Genomic DNA, 27580 nt, shown 5'->3' with positions numbered 1-27580 from the left:
TTCAACTGTATTAATTAATAAAATATTTATCTGAAAACATTAAAAAGATTTTTTTTAAGTCAAAGATAAACTTACAATTGTAAAAAATGTGAATTTGTCATATATTTGGTACATAGGTAAGGTTATTTTTACAATATTTTTATGGTTATATTTATTATTAAAATTTAGTTTATAAGGTTTTCAATTTTTTACCGTTTAGATTTTTGACTATTTCTTTTTAATGTTTTCAGATACATATTTATTAATTAATACACTTGAAATTGTAAATTATCAAAAAGAATTCTCAAATTGCATTGCATTGTTCTCTGTTGGCATATAGGATCCCCCTAACTGGAAATCGAGCTTCGTTATTTTGGCAATGTTTTAAAATACGTACCTAGTGATTAAGTAAAACACTTTAAATATAAAATTACATTCAGTAGGCTGCATTAAATTGCATGTTTCACTCGATGTCACTAGGAACATTACGACAGTACTGAACTTCACTTTAATAATCATTATATATTTTTCTTAGAAACATATATTAATTTTATCATCAGTAGGTAGGTATATTCAATAAAATTGAAAAGGTAAGAACATCTAATTGACCCAATTAGAGAAACATTTTTTTTAGTTATGAAGTTATTAGGTATAATATATACATGCATCTTATAAAATAATTAATATTATAAAGACTGACGGCATCCACATATTATATTATTATATGCGTGTATTCGCAGTATAGTACACAATATTATGCCCAGTAAGTAAATATGTCGAGAGGAGTATGAAGTATGTATGTATATACCAGTGGCGAAGACTCCATACTAGGCGATTATTTAAAGCCTACCTTCTTAAGAAAAATATTTTTTAATTGCATATTGACATATTAATATACTTAATCACTTCATTATTTTATGTTATATAAAAATAATTTATTTTGCCAACGAGATCGCATATGTAGGAATGTATTACATATTACACAGTTTACAAAACAACTGCAAAGGTATTAAAAAAACCACAGCGCGCCGCGCCGTAAATTAAATAATAAATGCCGCGATTTCTCGACGTAAATAAATTTCCGATTATGTTTGGAATAATTCTGAATTTTTTTTGTATGGACTTTACGTCTCGTAACCTCAGCAAGTCTGCTGATTTGTACGAAATGAGGCAAGCTCCTTTCGCAGAGCCTAAAACATTCGCGCATAATATTGTTGTCACAACTGCGCACTTTGTCCAAAATCATTAATAATTAGATAATTAAAAAAATAATTTCAACGGCATTTAATCGAATATTAATAAATAAGTAAGTATAGATTGTTTTTAAAAATAAAAATAAATTTTATCTAATGATTTTTGATGGGTATACATGTTTTGAAAAATACGTAATTTAAACACATCGCTCATTTTTATGTCGTCAATGAGTTTTTGAAGTTTCATTGAATTAGTGTGTCGTTATCATTTATTAGTGTGTGCCTATTCATTAGTAGTACATATCGTACTATTCTCGTAAGTATACCTGACAAGTGTGCTCTTTTTATCATATCTCCACAGCCTACCTCTTTCCAAAAGTCACCCTTCGCCACTGGTATATACTCATCATGTTTACCGCGGTTTTGAGTACTTACCTTAGTCTCGAGTTATATTATTTGCTTTGAGAAAATTCCAGTTTGAAAATAAAATATTAAATAATACTCAAAAAGTTTTTTCGTATCGTAAATTTTAATTTTAATTAAAATATTTCGATTTTCGAACCGTTATTTTTTTTTGGTTCAAGTAAAAAAATAAAATATATCAGTTCGGTTCCGGTTTTTGTTCCGAAAAAAATAACGGTTTTCCGGTTTTTGGTTCAGTTCCGAGTGATTAATTTTTAAATGCTTCTATGACCCAAGGCGTAAGACGTGTTGCACCTACGACAACTGAATGACAACTGAAGTAGGGAGTAATGTTTAAACATGTACCGAACCGAAAAAAACCGACATTTTTTCTGTTCGATTCCAGTTTTCGTTCCGACAAAAATAACGGTTTTTTGGTTTTAGGTTTTCGATTTAGTTCTGGTTCGAAGACCTGAATACAATACTGAAGTACCAGTGACTAAAATGGCATATTATTGTATTATATAATATATAATGATACTATGATACACGATATTATGTTTTATTAAATAAGACTATTAATATATAAATATAGATATAGTCTGATTGTTAGAATGCAAATATTTGAAATGTGCATTCTCAGCCAGTAGGTATAATATAATATTATATAACCTGTCATCATTAATATTAATAAAATTATCAATATGTTTTTTAGTGGATATAACATATAAATAGATTCTATCTATACAATACACATTTTATTTTTTAATTGAGTTTTATATATTAACATAAATTTAAATTATCCACAAAGCTTTATAATAAAACAAACTATATTGTGATAAATATTTCCATAAAATACGATTAAGGTACCAAAAATAAAATATAGCCAAATTGTCATCGGACGCATCTTTTATTACATTGTAAATAACGTTTTTAGATACATATTATTTAATTATAATAGGTACTAAAATGTAAATTATTAGAACAATGTATTTAATTCCATATTATATCGTATTTTGTTACTAGTTGCATCCAGTAAATATACAGTATATTAATAGCACCTTACTTTTAAGGTTATTACTCCACCTACCAGAGATACCTAGCGGAAAAATACGAAGCTTGCAAGTTGAGATATTTTTATTTATAATTTACAGTGTTTTAATTAATAAACACATATCTAAAACATTATGAAAATAAAATATTCAAAGTCAAAGATAAATAATCATACCGAAATTAGATTTGACATAAATAAAAGGATTTCAAGATTATATACTTACCTACATATTTTTATTTTTTATAAACATCGATGCTTTTTTAATATATAATAAAAAACCCTTTCTGCACGCTAAAGATAACTTAATAAACTAAGTATTTATAATAAACATCAACACAAAATAATATAAGTATTTATAATAAGATGAATTCACATTTTGTAAAGTTACGTTTTAATGTTTTAAAATACGTATTTATTAACTAAAACAATTTTAAGTGTAATATCACAAAAAATGTCGCAAAACGCAAGCTTCATATTTTTCTGCTAGGTGTCACTGGCATGTGGAGTATTCGTCTTAAAATATTAAAATGTTTATTAATTATCAGAACAATTTATTTAGTATTCTGTCGCTACATGCCTCCATTAAATCTGTAGTAGCATTCCTCCTTAAAAATTGAATAACAAGATACTTTATTAGTCGTTTAATGTAATATTTATACCTAACGATTTTAATATTAATGATAGGTACCTACTGAGTGATGTCGATTTACGAATTAATTATTTTTTGTCATTACATTAATGCTAAAAGTGCCTAATTGAATAAAATGTAATAAATGGAAAATTGTCAAACATTAATTATTAATTGTCTAGGCATCTTAAATATTCTATTTTATTTTCGGTACTTTTCCGCATTTTAGATTATATTATGTGGAAAAATTACTTATTTATAGTACCCACGTTAAAACAATTACTGATTGTTATTTCTTTCAATATCATGTCATTCCATAAATAAATATTACTAATACAATTTATGACATACCTACAATAAATCATTTAGTCAGATTTTAATAGCTAAAATTCTGAAGATAGTGTATAAAAGAATTTGAGGTTGGTATTAAATTTAGTTCACCGATGGTGCATGAAAATACCATCCATCATGTTTATACCTTACCTTATGATAGCGAAAACATTTTGACATGATTTTACAACCCGTTTAAGATTTTCCTCTTGACTTCACGTCAATATAATATTTTAACAATAACGACGTGTTGGGCCACAAAAAAGCCTTTTCAAGTAAAATGACGTCGGGTATAGGATCAGAAGGGATCTAAAAGTTTACCCAATGAATTAAACGAAGGTTTCTTCTAAAGTGTTTTATGCTGTGAACACTGGAGATTCTAAAAAGCTCGTTCTGAGTTTTAAGTCCTTGACGAAAAGCTTTTTCTATAATAGAATGGATTCTAATTAATGACGCCGGAAAAGTTCTCCACATTGAAAGCTTTTTCAATCAATGTCGAGTGTTAAGCCTTATTTAAACATTACTTTCAGTACAAAACTTCCCATTTAAAATCAATCCATCAACCGTTATTTGGCCACTTTAATTAACTTATGAAATATCGATGGCTTTTGACATTAATGAAACTCAAGATTGATATATTGATAATTTTATTACGTAAATAGAAATTTATTAAAAAAAATCTAATACTACATACCTAACATAAAATAATAAAAATATGAAAAAGCTTTGCAAGACATCCTATTAATATCATTATTACAGGTAGATATAAATTCGTGATTGAGTATTCTTCAAAATAACGATTTTTATGTACATATTATATTAATAAAGTGTAACAGCATAATATTATTAATACACATTTTAAGCAGTGAATAGTGAGTGAAGTTTTATAAGCATAATCTGTGAAAACATTGAGTTATATCAAGCAAGCATTTTAAGGTAGGTAAAGGTAATTGTTTTATACAAAGAAATTCCTCTTTCCATACAATTTATAACATGTGCTTCAAAACGAATAGCTTTGAAAGGTTTTGTTTCATTTTTACTTGTTAAGATAAACCAAAGTAGGTACTGTATTTCATTATTTTGGTGGTTAACATACTGAAATTTTGGTTTTCATTTTAGACAATCTTATCTAATTTTATTGGAGTATTCATACACTACTGTGTTATAAATATAGACAAAGATTTAGCTACATGTTTGTATTTTATATAATAAATTTATCTCAAAATATTTTTATGAATATTTATAGTATTTTTTTTTAAATAGTACCAATGAGATTATGTATTCAAATATTAAAAAAATATTATTATTAACAAATTACCAAAGCATTTCAAATTTATCCAGTAAAAATGTTTTATCTAAATTTATTTAAATCATGAAAAAAAAATACAAAAAAATATTTTCATTAAAAAGTGAAATAATTAAAATAGGTAGGTATTACAAAATAAATTCTTTATTTATAAAGAATTGGCAACATTTTAAATAAGTAGGTATCTAAATAAATAACTAAACTGTGTAGAAGAAAATATTTTAAAATATTATAATAATAATAATATGGTGTGGAACTTACTTGTGCATGAGATCTATGATGAAGTAAGCGATGTCTCTAAATCCAACACTTCCAGTTCTGGTAAGCATGTGGTACTCATGGGAACAGTCAGTTTTATTGCTGACGAAGTCGAATGATAGTCCACCAACAGTCAGCAATGGGGTACCAGCATTTCCAAGGAATTTGACTATTCTTGCGATGGATGCTGGTGGGAGAAAAAAAATAAATTAGTTATAGACTTTATGAAAATACTACAATAACATTTTTACACAAAAACCATTATTTTTAGCATTTTTATCTGAGATAAGATTAAGATTAAGTTTACCTAAAAATTAATTATTATGACCTACTCCTTATATAAAATGAAAAATTATTTTCACCCGGGATTACTAAAAATTTCTAAAAAACCGTAATCCCAGAATTAAAAATTCTATACGGGATTACGATCTCTACAATCTGCATATCACTTTTGTTGTTAGAATATCTGAATCAAAAAAATATTCCTAAGTGCTATGGGCAATATATAAAATGATGGCTGTTATCTACAGATGTAAGTACTTAATGTTATCATTTCATTAAAATGTATTAATAGAATTTTATCAAAGGTGATATCGAATTTTCAAAGAATTACCGATTGTCATAGGTATCGTAAACACACGACCTTGATAATACAAATAAATACTGTCTCTGTTTTGAATACTAATAAACTAACAATACAGAATAACTATATCTTATTATACATTATATATCAGAAAATATGGCTGATATAAAATTATAATTAGAGCTAAAATAGAAAACAGTAATTATTTCATTGAATCATTTATTACGATAGCTTTCATTTAACTAATTTGATATTATATTTGTCGAAATGAGACGTCTCATTGGCTACAATATACATAATATTAATTCGTACTCTGAGATTTATAGGGTCATAACTGCAAATAACATTAATAAAATAGAGTAATTTGAGTTTGAATGTTAAATAATTAACTATAATTTAATTAATTGCAGTAGACTGCTGAAAAATACGGCGGTCTAGCACAATAAATATTGTACCAAAGATGAAATATTTTTTACGCAAAAGGGTCTCATGTAAGATAATGCCTCTATATAGCTCTAAATTAAAATATTTAAATATAAAATAACCACGGACACAATTCTGTAGGAAGCCACTGCTTCCAAGTTGCCGTTAATGCTATATAGAATTAAAATAGATTTTTTTCTTCTATTGAACTGCATTCATAAGTCATTTTTGGGTTTTTTTTTGCAGTTATGACCCTATAGATCTCATTGTGATTTATGTTTTGTATTGTAAAAAAAATAAACCAGGAAAAGATCAACAGAATAAATAGCAGAGTGAAACGTCACATTTTGTGTCAATAATCTCAAAAAATGGTAATAATGACGTGACTTTAAAAACTGTTCCTGGTAGAAGATAGATACTTTGATATTCACTGACCTCTAATGGAGAATGGTATATAAAGAAAAATAAATATAATCAATAATTCTTATTGATGTAGTATTTCAGTAAAAATAGTGTAACCATCATACTAATGTATCGATAATATTATGTATGAAGCAATATATTATTATAATCGTAATTGATTGAGCCAGTTTGAATTTTGTTTAAAATTGGCGGCATTTTAGCAAGATGTGCTGTCTGCCGGCGACGTTTTAATTCCAGGTTAGTGCTTGAACATGTTTCAGATACGCCTCCACCATTTTTTTTTAACAAGTAGCCGATTCAAAAATATGACTTCACCATGCTAGTTTTTCTTTCGAAACAAGAGAGCGTGTTGCAATTTTTTATCCCACTAATAAGTTAAATATTTATTCCATAACCATGTATTATTATCATATAAATATGCGTTGATGTAAATTAGTATCAAAATAAATACGATTGATCGGACCCGACCGACCTATCAAGTACCTATCCCTCGAATCGAAATCATATCAAGTTTCCTACCATTCCCCGTAAACCAACATCCTGTTTCACAAAAGTATATACCTTCTATATTTATATGTTAGGAATTTTCATCTAACAGTAATACTAATACTCAATAGTACACTTAAGATATTCGTTTAGTATAGTTAATATTTCAGACATTCTAACATTATGCAAAAGCGCAGATCATGCATCACCATAAAGCCCCGAGGACATTAGTCAACAATAGAGGTACGTGAGTCACATAGTAATTTCAAAATGAGGTCAATATATATAACAGCGATGCAGGAGAGAGATAATATTTCACTAAGAAAACCGACGAAAATTAAATGTCCTCTTCTATAGAACTAAAATATCCAAATTTCATTATTATTCGCATTCATTATTTTCTCAATTTATTATTGTATTATAAAAGCCTAAAGTGAAGTAATATTTATAACTATCTATCATTGTATGTCCTTAAGATTATTGGAATAAACATTCCTGAACGTTGGTATCCACTCTCAATATGTTTTCTTATCTAAAAACACATTCTTTATTCCGCTTTGTTATATTGGAGTAGATTTTTTCATCAATAAAAGCTCTCTACCTCAAGTTTAACCGATTTAAAAAGATATTTTCTTTTCTCTTTACCGGATTTGATTTAAGTAAACATAAGGTAAGTGATTAAAAGTTGCTATTGCGCTAGGAAGAAGGTAATAAGTTCAACCTTCCAAGATCCTTTACTTACTTTTTCAACTGTATTTTGTTTTATCAAAAAAAAAAAAGTAAATGTATTTCCAAGGTAATATTATTATGAGCATGATTGCATTAGAAAGAGGTAGGTATATTCAGTGAATTTATGATATCTTGAATAATTGTAGCTATTTTTTCATTTTTGACTGAATGAATATACGTTCAGTGCATTAAAGTATATTCTTATTTCTTAAATAATATGAGTGCATAACTTGGGAAAGCCTCAGAAACATACCTACTAAAATAGTTTGAAAATATGTTATTTTATTGTAAAATTGCGCAAAAAAATATAAAATTTCTTGCAATTATCATTCTTCTGTCAAAATTTCAAAGTTACCGAAGCAATCAACATAAATAAACAAAAGTAAGATCGACTCCAGGCTGGCCTGTCGACCTTTCACCGTAGGACATGTAGAAGCAAGTTAGCGTGGTATGCTTGCAGAGAGTATAATAGAGAAGGCATACATACATGAAAACGCAGCCATAGATGGCGTTAATGGAAAACCGAGATGTAGGCAATTCACAGGAACTCTGTACCAATTTTGATGACGTTTATTCTTAAATAAATAAGTTTTAACGTAGCCATACTAGCACAATGGTACTCCAAATGCCCAATAATTAGGTTTCAATGGAAGAAATCATTGAAAAAAATCCATGGCACTGTAATTAAGAACGCCAACTTACTGAGACTGTGGGCATCTCGAGTACCTAAATAACAGCATAATATTATTCTTCACGAACAATAATTTAGATATGAGGATACTGTATATTATTATGTGGTGGGTGCCTCGATTGTTTTCTGTAGACAAAAAAGCACTCAAATGGATTTCAGCGCGGTATTTGGCGATATTTGATAATATTTCGAATATCTATTTGCATATATTCGTGACTGTTGTCTCAAATTCTATTCACTATTATACACCAAAGTCAAATACCGATGAAAATGCGCCAAAAAAGGAGAAAATCTTTTTGTCGGCTGACCAACAACATTAGTGTACAAACAAAATATCTTTTATCAGAACATCACGCCGTCCAGCATAACTCCATAAATTGGTTTCTCATCCACCATATTCTGCCAACTTGGCCAAGTAAAACTTCTTCAAATAAAAAATGGTTCAGTGGGGACCAATTTTAAGGTTTCCGTCGCCGTATTTTTGTCGCAAATCGTTTTAAATACTATTTTCCAAACTTTATGAAAAAAATTGGAAAATTATTGGAATGGGTACGTTGCCGTAAAAGGGGACTATGTTGAAAAACAAAATTGTTTTATTCCAAAAAATGTGAATCATTTTATTTTTAGCGAACATTTTAAATAACCTTCGTATTGGAAAAATCACAAAAAAATATATTAGACCGAGTTCGATTCGTACACACATCATTTCCTTACCGGATGAGTGCTTCCACTATTAAACTATCGACCCAAGATTACTTCTTGCGTATAATTCTAACACCTACGTAAACTTAATATAGCTACACTGCCGTATTTTTTGAATCTTTTTCAATTTTTTTTTAATGTTAGGTAAGTAGGTAAGTACATTCTGAAATTTTGTAAAAAAAAATATTCTTTAATAAAAAATAAATAATATTACAAATTATTAACAAAATAACATTATCATCACGTCGCAACTGGATACAATCCGAAATCAAAATTCAGTAATTATTACTAAGTAATAATTAAATTACTTTGTATATACATAAAATGAATCAGGGAACTTTAAATTCAAATTTAAATTAGCGTGTTGTTCCTTTTGATTCATTTTTTATTACCTGAATTTCAATTTTCATGATCTTCAGATACTATGTATATTATATACCTGCTGTTATAAAAAAAACACATTTAACATAGAATATTGAACATACATAACTTAAAAACACCTCAGATATATACATATATACTAGAAAAAAAATAAGACGCACGACATGATTTGAAACCGTATATCCACTTGTATCGTGCCAATATGTTTTAACCAATTAAGATACGAGTCTCCTACTTAATTACGATAATTTAAACTAGTAGGTCCTCCCTTAAATGCTTATCAAATTACGTTATTTTTTATTATCGGTTTTTTTTGTTTTTAAGTCAATGAATCATTAATAACCCTTTTTTTTAGAATTATTAATAACCATTTCTTTGCTTTTTCGTACAAGGTGGTTGTTAGTAATTTTGAACAATTACAAACACCCAAACTTTGAGATAAACACATAAATATTGTGTCCTGACCGGGATTCGAACCCAGAACTCTCGGGTGAAAGGCAAGCGCCTTACGCACTGCACCACGAGAGCCGCCTCATCAATAACCTTTATTAATTGATTATAATATAGAATATAGTTAATTACAGGTTATAATAAACCAACTTAATTAAGTAAACCATTTTTATTAGCTAAGAAATTAACTGCCATAGTTCAGTTGTACGTTTGCCATTCGTGAATGTGCCTGAAGATACCAAAAGGCGTAACTCAGGTCGTAAAAAACGACTCAAGTAGAAAAAGTACAAAACCCAAATCAATTAGAAGTTACATCTATAATTTAAAATAACATATTATGTGGTACCTAAATATAATAGATATTATGTTCATGGATTTTAAAACATTCTCAGTTTCATGGGTATTAGAAATTATCCGTAAATCCATTGGTGTTGCAGGTAAATACTATGAAATATAATATTTTATAATTTAATTATATGATATTACCATAGACATTTATCTAATTTATTTCTCAGGTTATAGGATTTCAGATTAGACTGTTCAAGGTGCATAGGTCATTCAAATACCCACTGTTGCTATGCTATAGATTTTCTAAGGTATTTTGGATCAAATATCTAATATTATTATCTTATGTTTATTCAAAATGTGAAAGTTAAATCTGTAGCAAGATGACAAAATATAATATGTCCGTTTTTTAGCAAATTAAGTTAAGCATGTATAATATCTTCAGACTCGTATCAGTAAGATCTACAAGATATCAAATGATGGTATGTTATGGAGATATGGATATTATGGATGGTATGGAGAAATAAGCTGTGTCAATAATTATGTGATTTGTTCCTCCTCATCGACCATGTCCGAGAACAAACGATAAGTATAGTAGGGAGTAAGATCATGTTAATGCGCGTGTTTCGTGTCATCCGTGTGTACATATAACTTACAAAAAAAAAGTTTTTTTTTTAAATTTATATAAATAGATTATCTACAATGTTTAAGGAATGTCCAGGCGTATGCTTTGAAAATACCATAAAATCTCCATTTTACCTACGTGGCGCACGTGGGCCTTTAATAGCAGTAGAACACCGCTAGTACAATACATTATCACTACTTTAGAATATTTTTCGGTTATAACACTTTATTATGAAAAATATGATAATGACATATTTTTAATAGAGTATTAGAATATATTTTAATATAATTGGTAATTAAAGTTATATGAAAAACATATTTTACAATAAATATAAGTTATAAAAATCAGTTTTAGGTATTCTTGTTAATCATAAGTGTACAATATTCTAAAAAGTTTTAAATTTGGTTTTGTTATTAGTTTTCTAGAAGAACGTGTCTAGTGATTATATGATTTTGATGTTTCAATAGGTAGTTATTATGCAGAAAGTAAAGCTTATTCGCTAGCCTACTGAAATAGAAAACTTATATTATACTATTTTATTAATTAAACTATTTTTTCATTCAAAGAAATAATTAATTCCCAAGATTTTACATTTTAACTTTCTTTGTAGAACACACAATTTTTTGAGACGCTCCAGTTACATGCTCTTTCGTTGTAAATAATTAAGTAGAGACACCGATGGCTAAATTTGTCAGCACATGGCCGGAATTCGATGGATGCAGGTTTAAATCCTGTCCGGTGTATAATTTGTTTCAAATTTTACTTAAAAAAAAACATTTGTAGATATCATGCGCCGTCTATGAGTCAAAAGTATAATCGGTAACTATTTGTTACCATCGACTCTTAACGTAAGTCATGTAAATTCAGTTAAAGCACACTTGAGTACATGGCGACCTCAGTCTTCGGTAGCTTTAGAGATATTCCCAGTCAATTACTGATGCTTCACATCAAACGTAGGGTTCCGTGATACGCTCAATTGTGACCAAGTGTGGTGCGAGGCGGGTGTGGTTTAGGAGGGCCATTAACTTAAATGTTATGATTCAAAATCACAAAAGATGGTGGCTAATATTAGGTAGTTTGAAATAATACCTATCTCAGTTGCATTTTGTTTCATCGCGATTAATGATTGCATCAATAGCTTAATCGGTATAAGGTATGTATTTGACGTGTTCCATTTTTTTTTTATATTATATTATATTATATTTCTAGTTATAGCCTATAAAATTTTCTATTTAACAGACGTATTTTTACCTTGTCGCGTCTATGGAATTTGATCGAAATTATATTATTTTCTTTAGAAATTTTTATTGAATTCTTTTGCAAGTTTTGCTAAGGTGGTATATATAAAGCTTCTCCGTAATGAAAAATATCTCACCGTTTAAAAGAAATTTCCAATACGTCAATAAAAACTTCACCCACATTTCAACAGTATGGTAACTGTCTATTATTTTTAAACGTTTTCTTTTTCAAGTGATTTTTTGTTTAAGCAAAGCAAATCTTCCAAAAAGAAATATGTATCATTTTGTAAGTAGATATCTACTAGACATAATATTTAAATAGTGTATAATGAAAATGCATTATATGTATTTACTATTGAAACAAAATATTGATTATCGTCAAGTGTGATCGATTAATTATTTTGTATTACTTATTACATTATTTAATTTATTCACACATCTTGGTCTGAACTAGGTATAAAACACATATGTCAGTTTGAAAGTATTACTGTATTACATTTAAATAGCTTAAATATACTTTATTTATGCTAATAAGACTTCACCCATTTGCGGCCAAACTCCACATCAGATTCCCTACCCACTATTTTAATTATCTTGTAAATTAAATAGGTGACACCCACATTTTTTTACAATTATCTCAGAAAATGGCTATGTATAAAAAATCAAATAGACAGGATCACCAATAAACAATTTTTTTTAAAAGGTTGTATTGAAGAGAGACTTTATCAAAATAAAATATTATTTAAGTTCCATTATCTTAAAAAATAGATCGACAATACTCATTTCATTCAGATTTATATCTGGAAATCATTCATAAAAAACGTATTAATAAGTATAGGTTTGAGATCGGTAGCATCAAGAACGTCGTATGAAGACTTATGTTTGGAGTATCAGACCGCCCCTAAATCGTATAGTTATAAAATAGTATTTCACCCGTTTATCGAAGTCTCTTGGTGTACGAGAAATATGTGAAAACTTTTTTTAGACAGAAAAACGTGACATAACAATAAATTAGAGAAACGTAAAGATTGAAAATGTTAGTTAATCTTTTTATATCATTTTATATACTTATGTGTATTTTAATAATTTTAACACTATCCATGAATTTATTCCGCAGTATACATAAGCTTAAATCGGAATATTAACTTTATTCTGATGATATTATCTAAGAGTGAATTTATCTCAGTTCGTTTTCAGGTGAGTTATTTATTTACCTGAAAAGATGTAAATTGTGACGAATATTCTTCATTTATGTGGATTTACAAAAAAGTACTAACCAAATGGTATTTTAGGGTAATAAAACAAAAAAGGGTAATGGGATAAAAAACATAATTTTGTGGCATAAAATATATAATTTGTTAGGTTTATCCGTCCAATTGTTTGTGCTCCGGTAGACATGTGGGTATAATGCAAACAAACTCTGATGAATAAGTGTGCTTTTGAGGGTCTGAAATGAGGTCGAAAGCTTTGGATAGAGTTACGAATCGTTTGTTATAGTCGCACCTCTGACACATCATTAAAAACATTGTTATCCGATAATCCCATGAACCGCATATGCCGTCAAATTTAATAATGATGGCACCTATGCTTGTTATTTTATCTAGTATTTTATCTACATCTCTATAATAGTCCGATACCGAAGTAACTAATTTCTCACATTAAGGGTTCTGGATTAAATTCCCGACAAGGTCACAATACATCGATGTGATTTTGTAATAGATGATTCATTATGAAGATAAAGATCTATTCTTATTTGAAGATTCTTTTAATGTTATTTTCATGTCATTGTTCAGTGTTACAAAAGACATGTATCGCATTTGAATCATTTTTCAAAATTGACGTTTTTACAGCAATTTGCCTAGGCCCTAGAGCTTTTAAGTAGAGCAACTTAGTTTTTCCACTACCTAACATCTGCTGATAAACTTCAATAGACAATGGTAAAAAATTTAAACTTTTGTATTATTATTTTGCTTCCTGTTTGATTTTGAAAGAACTATGGAATGTATTAGGCAGAATTTCTTTAAAGTATATGAAAAATATATCTATCTGCTACGTATAATTCTTTATATGTACAGTTTTTAAATTTCACATCTTGTATTTATTGTTTTAAATAAAGTTCTAAATTGAGGCCAAAACTTACAATTCCCAGTATCAGTTTCAATTGAAAGTTGATCCAAAATTAATTTAGTTGTAATGGTTGCAATTTATATTGAGAATGTCATTTTATATAGCAGGAACAATGCAAGATAAAATATAGAGTTTGGACACATGAGATATTTCAAAACTGGAAATTGCGATGAAAAAATTTGATGAATTTTACAACTTTTTCCACTCTCTCACATATTCGATTTATGTTTATCTGTGATCTGTTTTGATATATAATCAATAATACGCAATACACCATGCCGTTTTGTTTCTGTATCTTTCTTAATTGATAAGCCGAGCTCTTTGTAATGGTTAGGTTCCAAAACAAAATCATGAAAAGAATATTCCCGGTGCCGCGCTGCATCGTGCCATGTCGTGCAGTGTCGGTCTTTCATAATGTGTTTCCTGCTTTAGACTACAAATTTAGTACATTAACTATATAATCGTCTTCAATTTTGATGCTATGGCTCTCGTCTTTAATGCCGTGGGTGCAGAGTTTGATGCCCGCATCTAGCAAGATATCACATCTTCTGTTTTTCAAAGTGTAAAAACTCGATGGTTTGCAGTAATTTCTAGCCCGATTCTGAGCAAAAATCTAAATTAACTTTTGTATTAATTACTTGAACACGTGTCTATGTAGTAGAAATCTGGTATGATGACTGAGAAAAAAATGTTATTTATACGATATCTAAATTATTATTTATATTGACATTTATTTCAGACTAAAAATCCTCATATTACTTGAACTTAATCAATTCATGTTATATTTGAATTAATATAATAATATCGTATTATAGTTTGAACCAGCTATCAATATTTATTGCATATACATGTTTTACACTTATTTAATCTATTCCATATACCCGCGGTGCATTTCTATGACGCAAATAACGCAATGGATTTGTCAGAAAATTTAAAAAAGGGCCTCCGAAAAATTAAAACGAGTCAGTCAAAGTCATTCAAGTAATTTTAATTTTAAAAAAATATGCGCATTTCTCACAAATTGAGTCTAAAATATTACCCAAAGCATAACAAAATTCCTGAATATATAATTTGGAAATTTTAAAAATATATTGTTATTTTTTATCGCATGGGGCCTCTAAAGCTATCAGTGCGTCGGGTTTCTACGTTACTGAATACACCGCTGATGTACATGCTCTAGAATTTAATACAAAATAAAAATAACTGTTATTGATTTTACCAGACCAGAAGTTTAAGTCTAAGACCCACTTAATTAGCAATATCAGAGACATATTGTTATCTCTCAGCCATTACGGGTTGTCAACATGACCAATTAAAATATCGTAGATTTAACAAAAACTTTGTATATAACATAATTTTGCACAGCCTTAGAATATTTTGTTTTAATTTTCAGCTATGTTGTTATTTTATAATAAAAAAGATTCTGGGAATAAAAAAATGCTTCTGACGCTCTTCATAATAAAATTAGTCTCTTACAACCTGAACCTTTTTGTCGACACTTTTGGACGAGATTCGTGTTTCGACAGCGTATTGTTAGATATCCCTACATAAACGTTAAGTGAAACTGTAATTGAATACGCCGCCAAATTTCCTGCTAAAATTTTAATTTTGAATGAACATAAAATCATAATAAATTTTAGTCCCACTTCAGTCGCCAAAGAATAAATATCATTATTTTCAATAAAATCAGCAAAGAAAATTTACCTCTTCTATTTACATAATATATAATAAATAATGTTTTATGCTGCTATGATATTTAGATTTTTTAAATAAAATATTTTGCTGTGACTTGGAATCTGTGTAGAAAATGAGTAGGTACCTACAGAATTTTTAATTAAAATAACTATTGAGTATATTCAGAATTTCAACCTAAAATCCCTAAAATTAAAAAAGCATAAGTCCATAGATATTATGAGTCTAATATTTTCTTTTACAAAATTTACATTTTCCTGAATGTGTTATTTTTGGACTTCAGATACCTACATAGGCTTTCCAGTATAGATTTAATTTAATATATGTATATATTATTGTAATAATATGAGCAATACATATTATAGATAATGATAAAATAATATATTAGAAGTGTGGCGGGCCTATAAAAATAATAATGAAATGAAATGAGTTTTTCAAATTATGCACGAATCGTTTAAAATAGTGGTTTTCAATGTTTTCTTAAACATGATCATCATCGTGCGATGTATATCATAGTTTTTGTTACTCTTTTCGATCTTTAAGGCTATTCATCAGCTGGGTCACAGTTTAAAACTGTCGTGACTACGCGACGTGAAGATTGTGCAAACAAAGCCTGCAGAGCAAAACATAATTTGTCATAAAAATTCAACATGCGTCTAATTAATGTTCTTTTTATTGTTCTATTAGTAACAATAATAATATATTCATTGACATGTTTTCTTTTTCAAGTAAATGGGTAACGTTTTTTTAGTCATCTTTACACAATTTAAGAATTAATACCCCCGTCGCCATCACGAAACAAATTGACGTGTTCACAGCTCGACTTTCGCTATCCGATTGCCAGCGATTCCAAAATTTCGTCGCACCTATAGTTGAAAATTATTTGCCGTTTCACTGAAGTACCGTCTTAATAATTCATCCAGCAATGTTTATGAGTCCAGATCGATCCAGTGAATTTTAGGGAATACCTGTGGCCGTTCAGTGCCCCTTGGATGCCGAGCAATATCTCCAGTCCATTGCTATTTTATCTACATGGCGACCTCTATCGCACCATGCACTTTTATCTTCCCTCTTATCCATTGGTTTCGTTTGTGGTCTTTTTGCGTTATGTCAAGTTGAGCTACTCGTAATTTTTGAATTTATATTACACACGGATCCATGTTTTACATGCGTGCGTGAATACTGGTAGCACACATTGATTTTTTTCTTTACACTTAAAATACAATGGGAGGTGGGTTTTGAAGAAAATATTCTGGGACCTAAATGCACTCCGTGTCAATTTACCATACTTTCATAATATAACGCTTAAAATAAATACATTTTTATTTTATTTTAATAATAATTTATTGAAAATCAATGAAGACTTTTATTTAAAAATGTATTTTTAAAACATTGTAAATTATTCATGAAAAACATGCGGTTATCTATAAAACCATAATTCCCATGTATATTATTGTGGCAGATACTAGATAGTAGTAGTGAATGTTATATCACAAACCTATCCTAGGAAATCTGGAATATACTAAAATATTCCACTGATATTACACGTCTGTGAATTGTTTATACAAAGACGTTATCTGAATAGACAAAGATATTTGACAAACTCATACAAATCGTATTGTTGAATTTTATTATAAATTTCAATATATTTTGGGATAGGAATAATAACGTTGGTTCTATTTTGTAAAAAAATACATTCGATACACAAAGAATATAAAAGATTGTACACATTTTATTATGATTTTAAAACATGATCGTTAGAAGAAGAAAACATATTATTTATATTATATTATTGTTACTTATCTAAAAAAAATATTGTTTTAAATGTAATCTACGTATAAATATATACCGGGGATTGGAATTTCAGACAGATTTTTTGATTCCCGTATCAGGATTCCGGGATTGGTGAAAACAAACTGAATTTTACTTTAGAGATTTGTATAAAAAATATATATATTTTTAAAGAAATGTACTATAATAATACACGGTATAATAAAGGAACATGGGTTTTATTTTGTAAGTTCTTTTACCCGAAATATAAAGAGCTTTAGATTCTAATTTCATACATTTCATTTCTTTCAGCCTTTATAAGCTGTCAATTGAAAAAAATCTTTTAAAATTACACAAATGAGATTTTAATGTGTAAGTACAATATTATTGAAACATGAAAATAAGAGAAGTTATGAAACTTATCCACAAGTAAAATATAAAGTGGATGTATTTTTTTCATAAATATAATATGTATAAAAGGTTTAATAAAAAAAAATATATATTTCATTGCTAATGAGAAGTCAACAAATGTTGCAGTTTACTAAATAAGATTGTTTACGATGAAAATCACCTTTTACTATTTATAAAATATGAAGGTACCTACCAATTATTACAATATATTATATTGAGACAATCATAAAAACAACCTGGTTCGAGAAAATAGTCCATATAATATTATTATATTACGAACTCGCCGTAAATTGAACCAAAAACATGTGGTGTCAGAGGCCAGTACTTCACTTATTTGACGTGAGAGTCACTCAAAGAGCTTATAAATCAAATATTTATTAGATCACCTCATTTTGAAAATTTAGCTGTGATTTTGAAAGTGAAGCTTAAAAATCAGTGAAATGCAAAATAAATCAAGATTTTTCGAGATTTTTTTTTGCATAGAAACGTCTATTGATTAAAATAACAACGCAATATTAATATATTAAAAAAATTTATATTTATATTTAGAAAGATTTTTGTTTAGTTATCAAAATAAGTTCTTTAAAATGTCAAACGAAAAATCGTCGAAATATTAAAGACATACAATCTGTGATCGTATGTTTTTTACACCCGCCAGTTGTAATAATATTAAATAATTTATGTACATAAATATTATGTAACAATATTATTTATTGTTGATTAATTTTATATTTAAATCGCCGAGACATTATTTATTAAAATATACCCGCTGGATGATGCTGATAATTTCCCGAGTTAATAAATCAAGCGGCTTCTGGAATTTGGGATTCTAGAATTGCAAACCCTAATATCAATCAATATCAATAATCAAAATAAATGATATCTACAGAAAAAAAACATATTTAAATATTTGTTAGAATACAGATTGTTTAAGTTAAACACGTATTCTATTTTTACATACATAAAATACATACAATTTAATATATATTATTATATAACAGTATATAAGATGAATAAAATTATTTAATTTTTCATTTATCACGGTAATATTTCCACATAATATATCTCCTAAAACTAAAAATAACCATTTCAATTTGTCATAATATAAACGTTTATTTATTATTTTTTCTTCCATTTCTTTGTATATAACTGCGAAGGAAATACCTTTTGTTTGTCAAACGTCAACTCTGGTAGAGCAAAGTTAAAGATGAAAAGCTATGTAGGTACTGTTCCTTCCCTTTCTCCGAATGATACTCTAAGCTGCTTTGAAAAAACATACTTTTGATATTTATTTCAACATTCTCCGTTTAAAAGTTAGACGCGGCACAACAGACCAGCATATTTTTAATGACCAGTGCTCAACGGATGATAAAATTTATAATTGTGTACTTAAATATACTTATTTATTTCTGTAGGTACGTCGTCATATTGCAAAAAATACAACTACTTACAACTAAATTAATTGTACCTTAATAATTTAATTAAAATGAAATCCTGCATTCTCAAATTTTGAGCTAAAATTTAATGAACTTATCTACTTTTATAATAAAAAAAATGATTTTAATAATTTTCAATGATACTTGAAACTAGAAACACAAATGAAAACTATTTATTAAATTATTCTCAAGCAATAATATCTATATGAATTTGAATACATATTATTTTATTAATTATAACTACTTACATTATGTATTTATGATATTTTCCAAAATATGTAGTCATAATGTAAATAATTTAACTAACATATTTAGCAATAAAAAATTAATTTAATTATTAAAATATAAATTAAATTGAATACAATATCGTAGTTACAAATCACCGATATCTATTTAGTACATTACGGACTAATTTATTATGTATGTATAACATATATTTTTATTTACAAAATTTTTTCTTTTTTAATAAAAATCACTAATGAATTATTTATTAACATTTATATTAAATATAGGTAACTTTTTATTATTGCAAACAAACGGTTACATATTTACTTTGAGAATTATTATTATAGGAAAATAAAAAAATAAAGAGTAAAATAACAAAAGTGAAAAAGGGTGTAAAAATAAAAGGGTATAAATATATTTTGAATATAAACCAATAAAATAATAATTATAAAACTATTGATATACTAGGTTTCACCAAGTATATAAATTACCTCCTCCAGTCTACTAGATACCTCAAGAGTACTTAAAACAGCGACTGCATTACCGCTTTCTATGGATATGCTTATTCCCTGTCTCAGGTACTGAGTTGAACGGCACTCACCTTTAAAATGTTTTAAAAAATTGGAAATAAATGTGCTGTAAAGGTATTTTTTTATATTGGTAGTTCAATTACAGAAATAAAATTGGACCGTTATTTGATTTATTCTAATTTTGTTAAAAACCGATATTTCAATCAGTGAGATATAATAATAATGATAGTGCAAATCACTTTGTCTGGTATTAATGCCGCAAAATTCTGCTTTTAAATTACATACCCTTTTGACAGAATTTCCTGAAAATTTGAAAATCTGTAATGTACGATGAATGAAAACACAAAGGAAAAATCAATTGGCGCCTTTAGGAATTTATATAGCTAGATATTTATTTCGTTTATTTATTTATTCATTCGCATAAGGTGAATGTAAATCAATTTATATTTCAAAGAAGAAACATCTAATGTACGTAAAATACGACCTAATATATACCTACTACGTATTTTTTTAAAATAAATGTATTTTTATAATAGAACACATAATATTATTTTACGTTCCTACATGATAATATAGGTACATACTTATTTAATAATTTATACACAGTATTACATATGGTTTTTTATAAGAAAAATGATATTTGTTTATGATTAATAATAATATAACCAAAATAGCATCTATGGTTGTTTATTTAATAAAGTATTCGATTCAGAATCCTGTTTTCATGCAGAAAATATTGAAATTTGCAACCACTTAATAAAATTTAAATATTTCTTGGTCTCAAACGAAGTGAGGTATCTTTTATTTTTATTCACCTTATTTTGCTTTTGTTATAAAGCTTTTTACACAAATCTACCTATTTAAGTGTTAAGCTTTCAAAGACTTTAAGAATATTTACTTTGAAATTCGGACCTAGTAAATTGATATAGAAAATTTGATCAAGGTTTATATAAAAAACGCTCATATTATTTTGATGAAAATTACTCAACTTAATTTTTAACCATCGTCAATTTAATATACAATAACATAAAATATATTTTTTAAATATTATACATTTGTCATTTAGTAACGTTGCAAATAACGAAAAGCGTTTCCTGGCATTTAGATTTAAAAAAGTGACATTGCACCTGGGCCGGTCACGTACTATTCATGTCTCAAAAGAGTTTTAATATGGCTTTTGCATATCTAAGAAGACTGCTAAATACTCAGGGTACCCAGATGTACAGAGCTGCAGGATGCTAGTATGGGTTGGAAAGACGTAATAAAACTGACAAATGACAAGAATTCTTGAAGACATTTCGTGGTGTCTATAATATGCTCTAACTCAGTGTTTCTGAACATTTTTACCCCTGCGAATCACTGACACCACTAACACCCACGATGGCCGCGTGGCTTAAGCGTTAGATTATAACACTGTGGGTCCCAGGTTCGAATCCTGGGTCTAGCTAGTATACGTATTGTTGTTCAGTTCGTGTGGGAGTCAGGGTATAGACCTAATAGGTTGAGCAAGTGGCTGATATCCATTTCTCGTAAAAAACAAAATCTGTTAACTTCTAATCTGTGGAGACCCATATGATCCTATTAGGATCGAACATGGTCGGAATCACTGAAAATAGGAGATATGTTTTGCGGACCGCTAAAGCAGAAATAAGTATTATTATTTATATAGTAAAGTATAATAACGTTTGATGGCGGTTGATTTCATCACGTAAAACCATTAATCCATTTTAAGAACAAAAACACAATGAACAAACACTTGTAGGTGTACGGGTTTTGAAGATTTTATTGGAATTTTTAGCATAGGCATTTGGACGCCGAAAATTCGCGGACCACCTTTTGAGAAACACTGCTCTAACCGAGAAAGAATTAAATTTGGAATTAATTGTTGAAATTATAATGTGTTAATTATCTCTATCATTTATTCAGTACATAATATTATAATAAACATAATACATTTTATTGTATAATCACTGTGTAATTGTATATTATACTATAAATTGAATAACATGTTCTTAATTTATTATTCTTAAATGAATTTTGTATTTAAATTTCCAAGAATAACCGTTCTCAGATAGTCTCACCTATATATTCAGTGGTTGGATATTTTTTTTGGGATGAGTAGGTAAAATTACAAAATGGGTTTACACTCTCACCTTTCCTTTGATTCGTAAAAGCGGGGATTATGGTCGTGATAGCGGAATATTCAAAGTGAATTCACGTGTTTGGAATTTTGACTTGGGAAAGTTTTCACACAGATTATAACGTTATTTTCATTTTATATTTTATTACATTGTTTTACAACACATCTATTTATGTTTTAATCTCTTGCCAATACCAGTTTACTCATAATTCAGAGAATTATTATCAAGTAAAGCTAATATTGACAGACTTATTATAAATAAACTTTATTAACCATTCATCCAACCATATTGGGTATAAAGTTCTAGATTAAATACGAATATTTTATATATATTTATTATCAGATGTGGGTTGAACCCACACCTACAGCCTTAGAAATAGTCGCTCTACAAACTATGCCACCGCCGGCCCGTTATACAATATAACCTGCGAAGTCAACTTAATATTTATATTCATTCAATTCAACTAGATTAGAGCGTCCACTACGTTACGACTACTAGTAATTTTAGTCACAAGATAGCTCATCTATTCTATACACAAAAATGCTTTCAGCTGCTACGGCAGCTATTTAGGGTAGGTTTGTATCGAAGTATTAGCACTTATTATAACAATTACAATAAGTTAGTTGTATTTGTTTTACTCCCACGATGGCCGCGCGGCTTAAGCGTCAGACTATAGCGTCGTGGGTCGCAGGTTCGAATCCTGGGGTAAGTACACATATTGTTTTTCAATTTGTGTATGAGTCAGAGTATGGACCTAATAGGTTGAGCAAGTGGCTGACATCCATTTCTCGTAAAAACTAAATTAATTAATACAAACCTTCACTCTGTGGAGGCCCATATGATCCTATTAGGATCGGACGTGGTCGAAAGAAAAGACTTATATATCGACACCTCCTACTTATACTATTGTAACTAACAAAATGACGTTTTTCACTTTTTTTCATTTTTCGTATCCATAGTATGTATTACATATGATGCCATTTACAGAATATCAAAATTCGTATTATAAGTGCGATTTTCAAGCATTGCATATTATTGTATCTCAAATTTCTTGAATTTCTTCCGCAGTAAAGTATGGTAATGTATTTAGCAACACTTTACGCGGGAAACGCACGGAGATCTTGCCGCGCGGGTGTATTGTTACTGCTAATTACGATACTTCACTTCGGACGGGAGGTGACACACCGCTATCACTGTGAACTTTCGGTGATATTGTATTTTTTGTATGGTTTGATAAATATTAAATACTATAATGAAGAGATCTAGACAATGCCAATAAATATTGCGCAATATGCCCGCCCCTACAGGACTTTAGTGTCAAGAATACAAAAATTGATAGAAAATCTATCCGTGCACAAAAATGTGTGATTAGGCCAGATGGGACAATTAATAGTACAGCGTATAATATTATAGAAACGGATAATAATAGTAAAACAACAATGGACGAAATAAATTCTACCCAGGGAAACTGTGACTTTAGGATTCAAAGTAAGTTAATATTTTTAATCTTTTTCTCGTACGACAACAAAAAGTATTAATTAAATATAATATTATAATATAAGTTATACTTACCATTGTCTACGTTGTTTCTTTGCTTGTAACTATTATTTTATGTAATATTTACCATATTTTACGTCGGAAAAAACTGAAAAAAAATATTGTATCTATCACTTATGGTAATTTACGTCGTGCTTATTTTAGTAAAATAAATTGTATGTAGTACTTACCATGTTCTACGGCGACATATAATTTTAGTTACAACATTATACGCATGATAACTTTTATAAATTAATGTTTATTTTGTTGTTTTGCTTTTTACAGAGTCACAACTGCCTCCAGGTGCTGATTAAAATATGATAATAGAACTTTTAGACATTATTTGTGACGATGATGAGACTAGTGCCAGCGTTGCTGATACAAGCAGACTACATTCTCTCGAAAAGATTAACAGTAAAAGTAATTGGATATGTTATAAAATATAGAGCTATTTTTGTGAAAAATCACCTCAAGAGGTACTGTTACCATAAACTATGCGATGTATAAAGCTTTATAATCATGTTGCTTAAAAAAAAAACCTCAATTTTACTGGATAAGGTTTCGGGTGTTTGAAATAAAAGTGGCAATATTTTGCTAAATTAGCGATAAATGAAAAGCAACGCAGAGTCTTTACTGAAACTCAGTTGTGGCGAAGTTTTACCATTAAATATCATCTGACGAAATATCGAAATGAAAATAACATGGAGCTGATTAAAGTCTGCAAACAAATTTCTAGCTATATTTTCTATTTGTGACCAATTCGTATTCACAGCTTTGGGCAAGGTGGATAATGAAACTGGCGTTTTAACACCTGATCAACGAAGTCTACACAAAAATTACAATGTTGTATTAACTGATGATATGAATACCAGTGTTTCCGACCATGTTAAGTCCATCCAACCGGTCGAATCAGATTATGTTCGACAGCGATCAAGCAAACTTTACTTAGATGGCGACCTGGATTTTATCCCTTTGTTTAAACTATAAACAATGAATGGTATGAACCCATAACATACACACATAAAGCTCAAACAGAAAGGCAGTCTCAATTATTCATAAACAATGAAAATTTTAAATTGTGTTGTGTCACTATGTCCCTAAAAAGGACTAGTGTGACCAATGTTATATTTTTAAAAACTTACAAGTACGAGTAGCATCCACGGAGTAACTCCCAGTTTATGGCAAGAACCTTGCTCATCAGTTAAAATTATTTGATAAACATGATGTTCAATCATCACACGGCAAAATAGTCTCTGCGAATTTTGACTTCCAAAAAGTTTTGAATACCCTTCACGGAAATTTGAGTATATTTTATTATAAACGTAAATTATCAGTTTTCAATTTCACAGTTTTTCAATTCACATATAAGGTGGCTACATAATACATATGGCAGGAGGCTGAAGGCAAACGAGGTGCAAATGAGGATTCGAGTTGTCATCGATGTCTCGATAGGCCAGAACAGAAATCGCATTGTTTATGACTTTAACATGACTGTATGTGGTCTATAAATACAATGTTAATATAATGCACAAATTTTTGGAAAGGGGACATACGGAAAATGAAGAGGACTACGTTCAAGCCCTGATTGAAAGATGTTCGAAAAACAAACAAATGTTTGCACCTCCAGAAGGGTACTGTCTAGTTGGGTGAGCAAAACAAGAGGGAAAACCAGAGGATGTAGTAGAGATCAATCACGTAGATATGTTTGATTTCAGAGGTCTATTAAAATATCATATATGGACTAATACAAATTAATATAAATCACAATGATCCGTTTAAGATTAATTACAAGTGCGACTTGTCCAGCACTGTCTCCTCGACTATGGCCGTGAAAAGTAACACCTAGCACACGCAACAGCACAGCAAACTTCATTTTCGGTAAAGGTTCTTTATTCACAAATATTGCTAATTCCAAAAGCTAAGACAGATGATTTACTAGATATGTGCAATAGTGGAATCATTCCTGAGCGTTATCTTGAGTTTTTCAGTAATTTTATACCTGTTAATACCTACCACTAAAATTCCACCAGCAGTTTCTGAGGAAGATTGATTTTATTATTTGTGAATACGAACACCTACAGCAAATTGTGTTTTTGTAGGATGAAAACAAAATCAGCTTAATAATTAATATGTCAGTGTAAAAAATCTCTTTTTGGTTGTATGTTTAAATTTTGCATGCTTCTTTTTTCGCATCATATAATTGAAAATTAGTTCCAAACTAAAAATATAGTTGCAAAATGATTTTTTTTCCAATTTCACGTATATTCTAACCTGAAGCCTTTCACCTTACCAGCCTTACACCCTTCCACCTAATCACCCATTGTTATTCCCATGTCTGATTTTACTTTGATATTTGATAAATTATTGTACCAATTATTCGTAAGAACGTTGGTTTCAAGTGATTGTAATTTTTCATTTAATTTTATTTCAATATTTACATACTTCCTTGATATGGATTTTTGATTGAAATTGTTTCTTCTCTATTTTTTTTTCTGTATGTTTAATTTTCATCACGTCATGAAAGTCTTAAATTTATTTTATGTTTTATGAAATGACAATAAAAGCAATTTTATATAGAGAATATTTTTTCCAACCTACCTGATGACCCATACCATAACTTTTAATTATTGTTATTACCGAATTATGATTTTAAATACGCAAAAAATCCTAAGTGAAGAATGGTATCTAGCATATACAATATATTTCACCAACACCATGACGACGTAAATTATAATAAGTATCACATACAACTAAATGCATGTGAGAGGTTCCGCCGTAAACTATTGTATGTGCTTTATACAATATTTCGAACAAATTCTTTTCCGCAGTGTAGTGTTGTAACTGCATTTTCTGATAAACCACAAAAAATATTAGATATCCTTTAATGCAAAACAAATTTATTTATGATTGACAATAAACATCCCAAATTTGGTGTAAAACATTCAAAAGGTCGACTTACACCAAGCTTTTGTGTCTTTAAACCGCTCTCCTGTAAAGTTGCGATTTTGAAGTTACAATACTCTACGTAGGAGGTGTCGATATAAACCTACCCTAGATAGCTGCCGTAGCGACCGAAAGCAGTCTTGTATATAGAATAGATGCGCAGGTGTTGATTATATAGATTGTCTGGGTATGAAGAGAGCAAGCGAAGTAGTTTGAAGGTTCTGCTGTGGAAGTTATAAAGATATAGTTTATTTTTATTGTTGTCGTCCCTCATAGTATTTACATCATTGCTGCCGTATCGATTTTTCTCGCTTGACACCCATTTCGCTCTTTTTTGTAACTCGCCCTAACTATTAAACCTACTTTTCAATGTAGTGTAGTTAAAAGTGTATATCTGATAGATAAATAATTACCTACTTTTAATTATACAAAAATGAAAATTATTTATAGATGCTATATATATTATTATGAGCTTTTACATAATTATAGATACTATAATATAATGATTACCTCGCAAGTTTCAGAGTATGTTATACTTACCGAACTTTCCATGTTAATAAGGGTTAATAAACAATAACCATGTAATATGATGCAATACCTACA

At 28.8% G+C, this 27580-nt stretch overlaps 1 protein-coding gene across 1 annotated transcript in view; it reads right to left on the bottom strand.

Annotated features, from left to right (window-relative positions):
• Positions 1-27580, bottom strand: part of LOC147065493 (atrial natriuretic peptide receptor 3) — a 56081-nt gene that overhangs the window by 2813 nt on the left and 25688 nt on the right. The window contains exon 2 of the mRNA XM_085956993.1: positions 5154-5337. Within this exon, the coding sequence (XP_085813119.1) occupies positions 5154-5337 (184 nt within the window). The remainder of the gene's footprint in view (positions 1-5153; positions 5338-27580) is intronic.

This window comes from Rhyacophila brunnea, unplaced genomic scaffold (genome assembly GCF_057557595.1).
Source record: "Rhyacophila brunnea isolate RB1 unplaced genomic scaffold, BYU_Rbru_1.0 scaffold_6, whole genome shotgun sequence".
In the NCBI taxonomy this organism is placed as follows: domain Eukaryota; kingdom Metazoa; phylum Arthropoda; class Insecta; order Trichoptera; family Rhyacophilidae; genus Rhyacophila; species Rhyacophila brunnea.
Note: the sequence above shows the minus strand (reverse complement) of the source record. Positions and strands in the feature narration are given on the sequence as shown.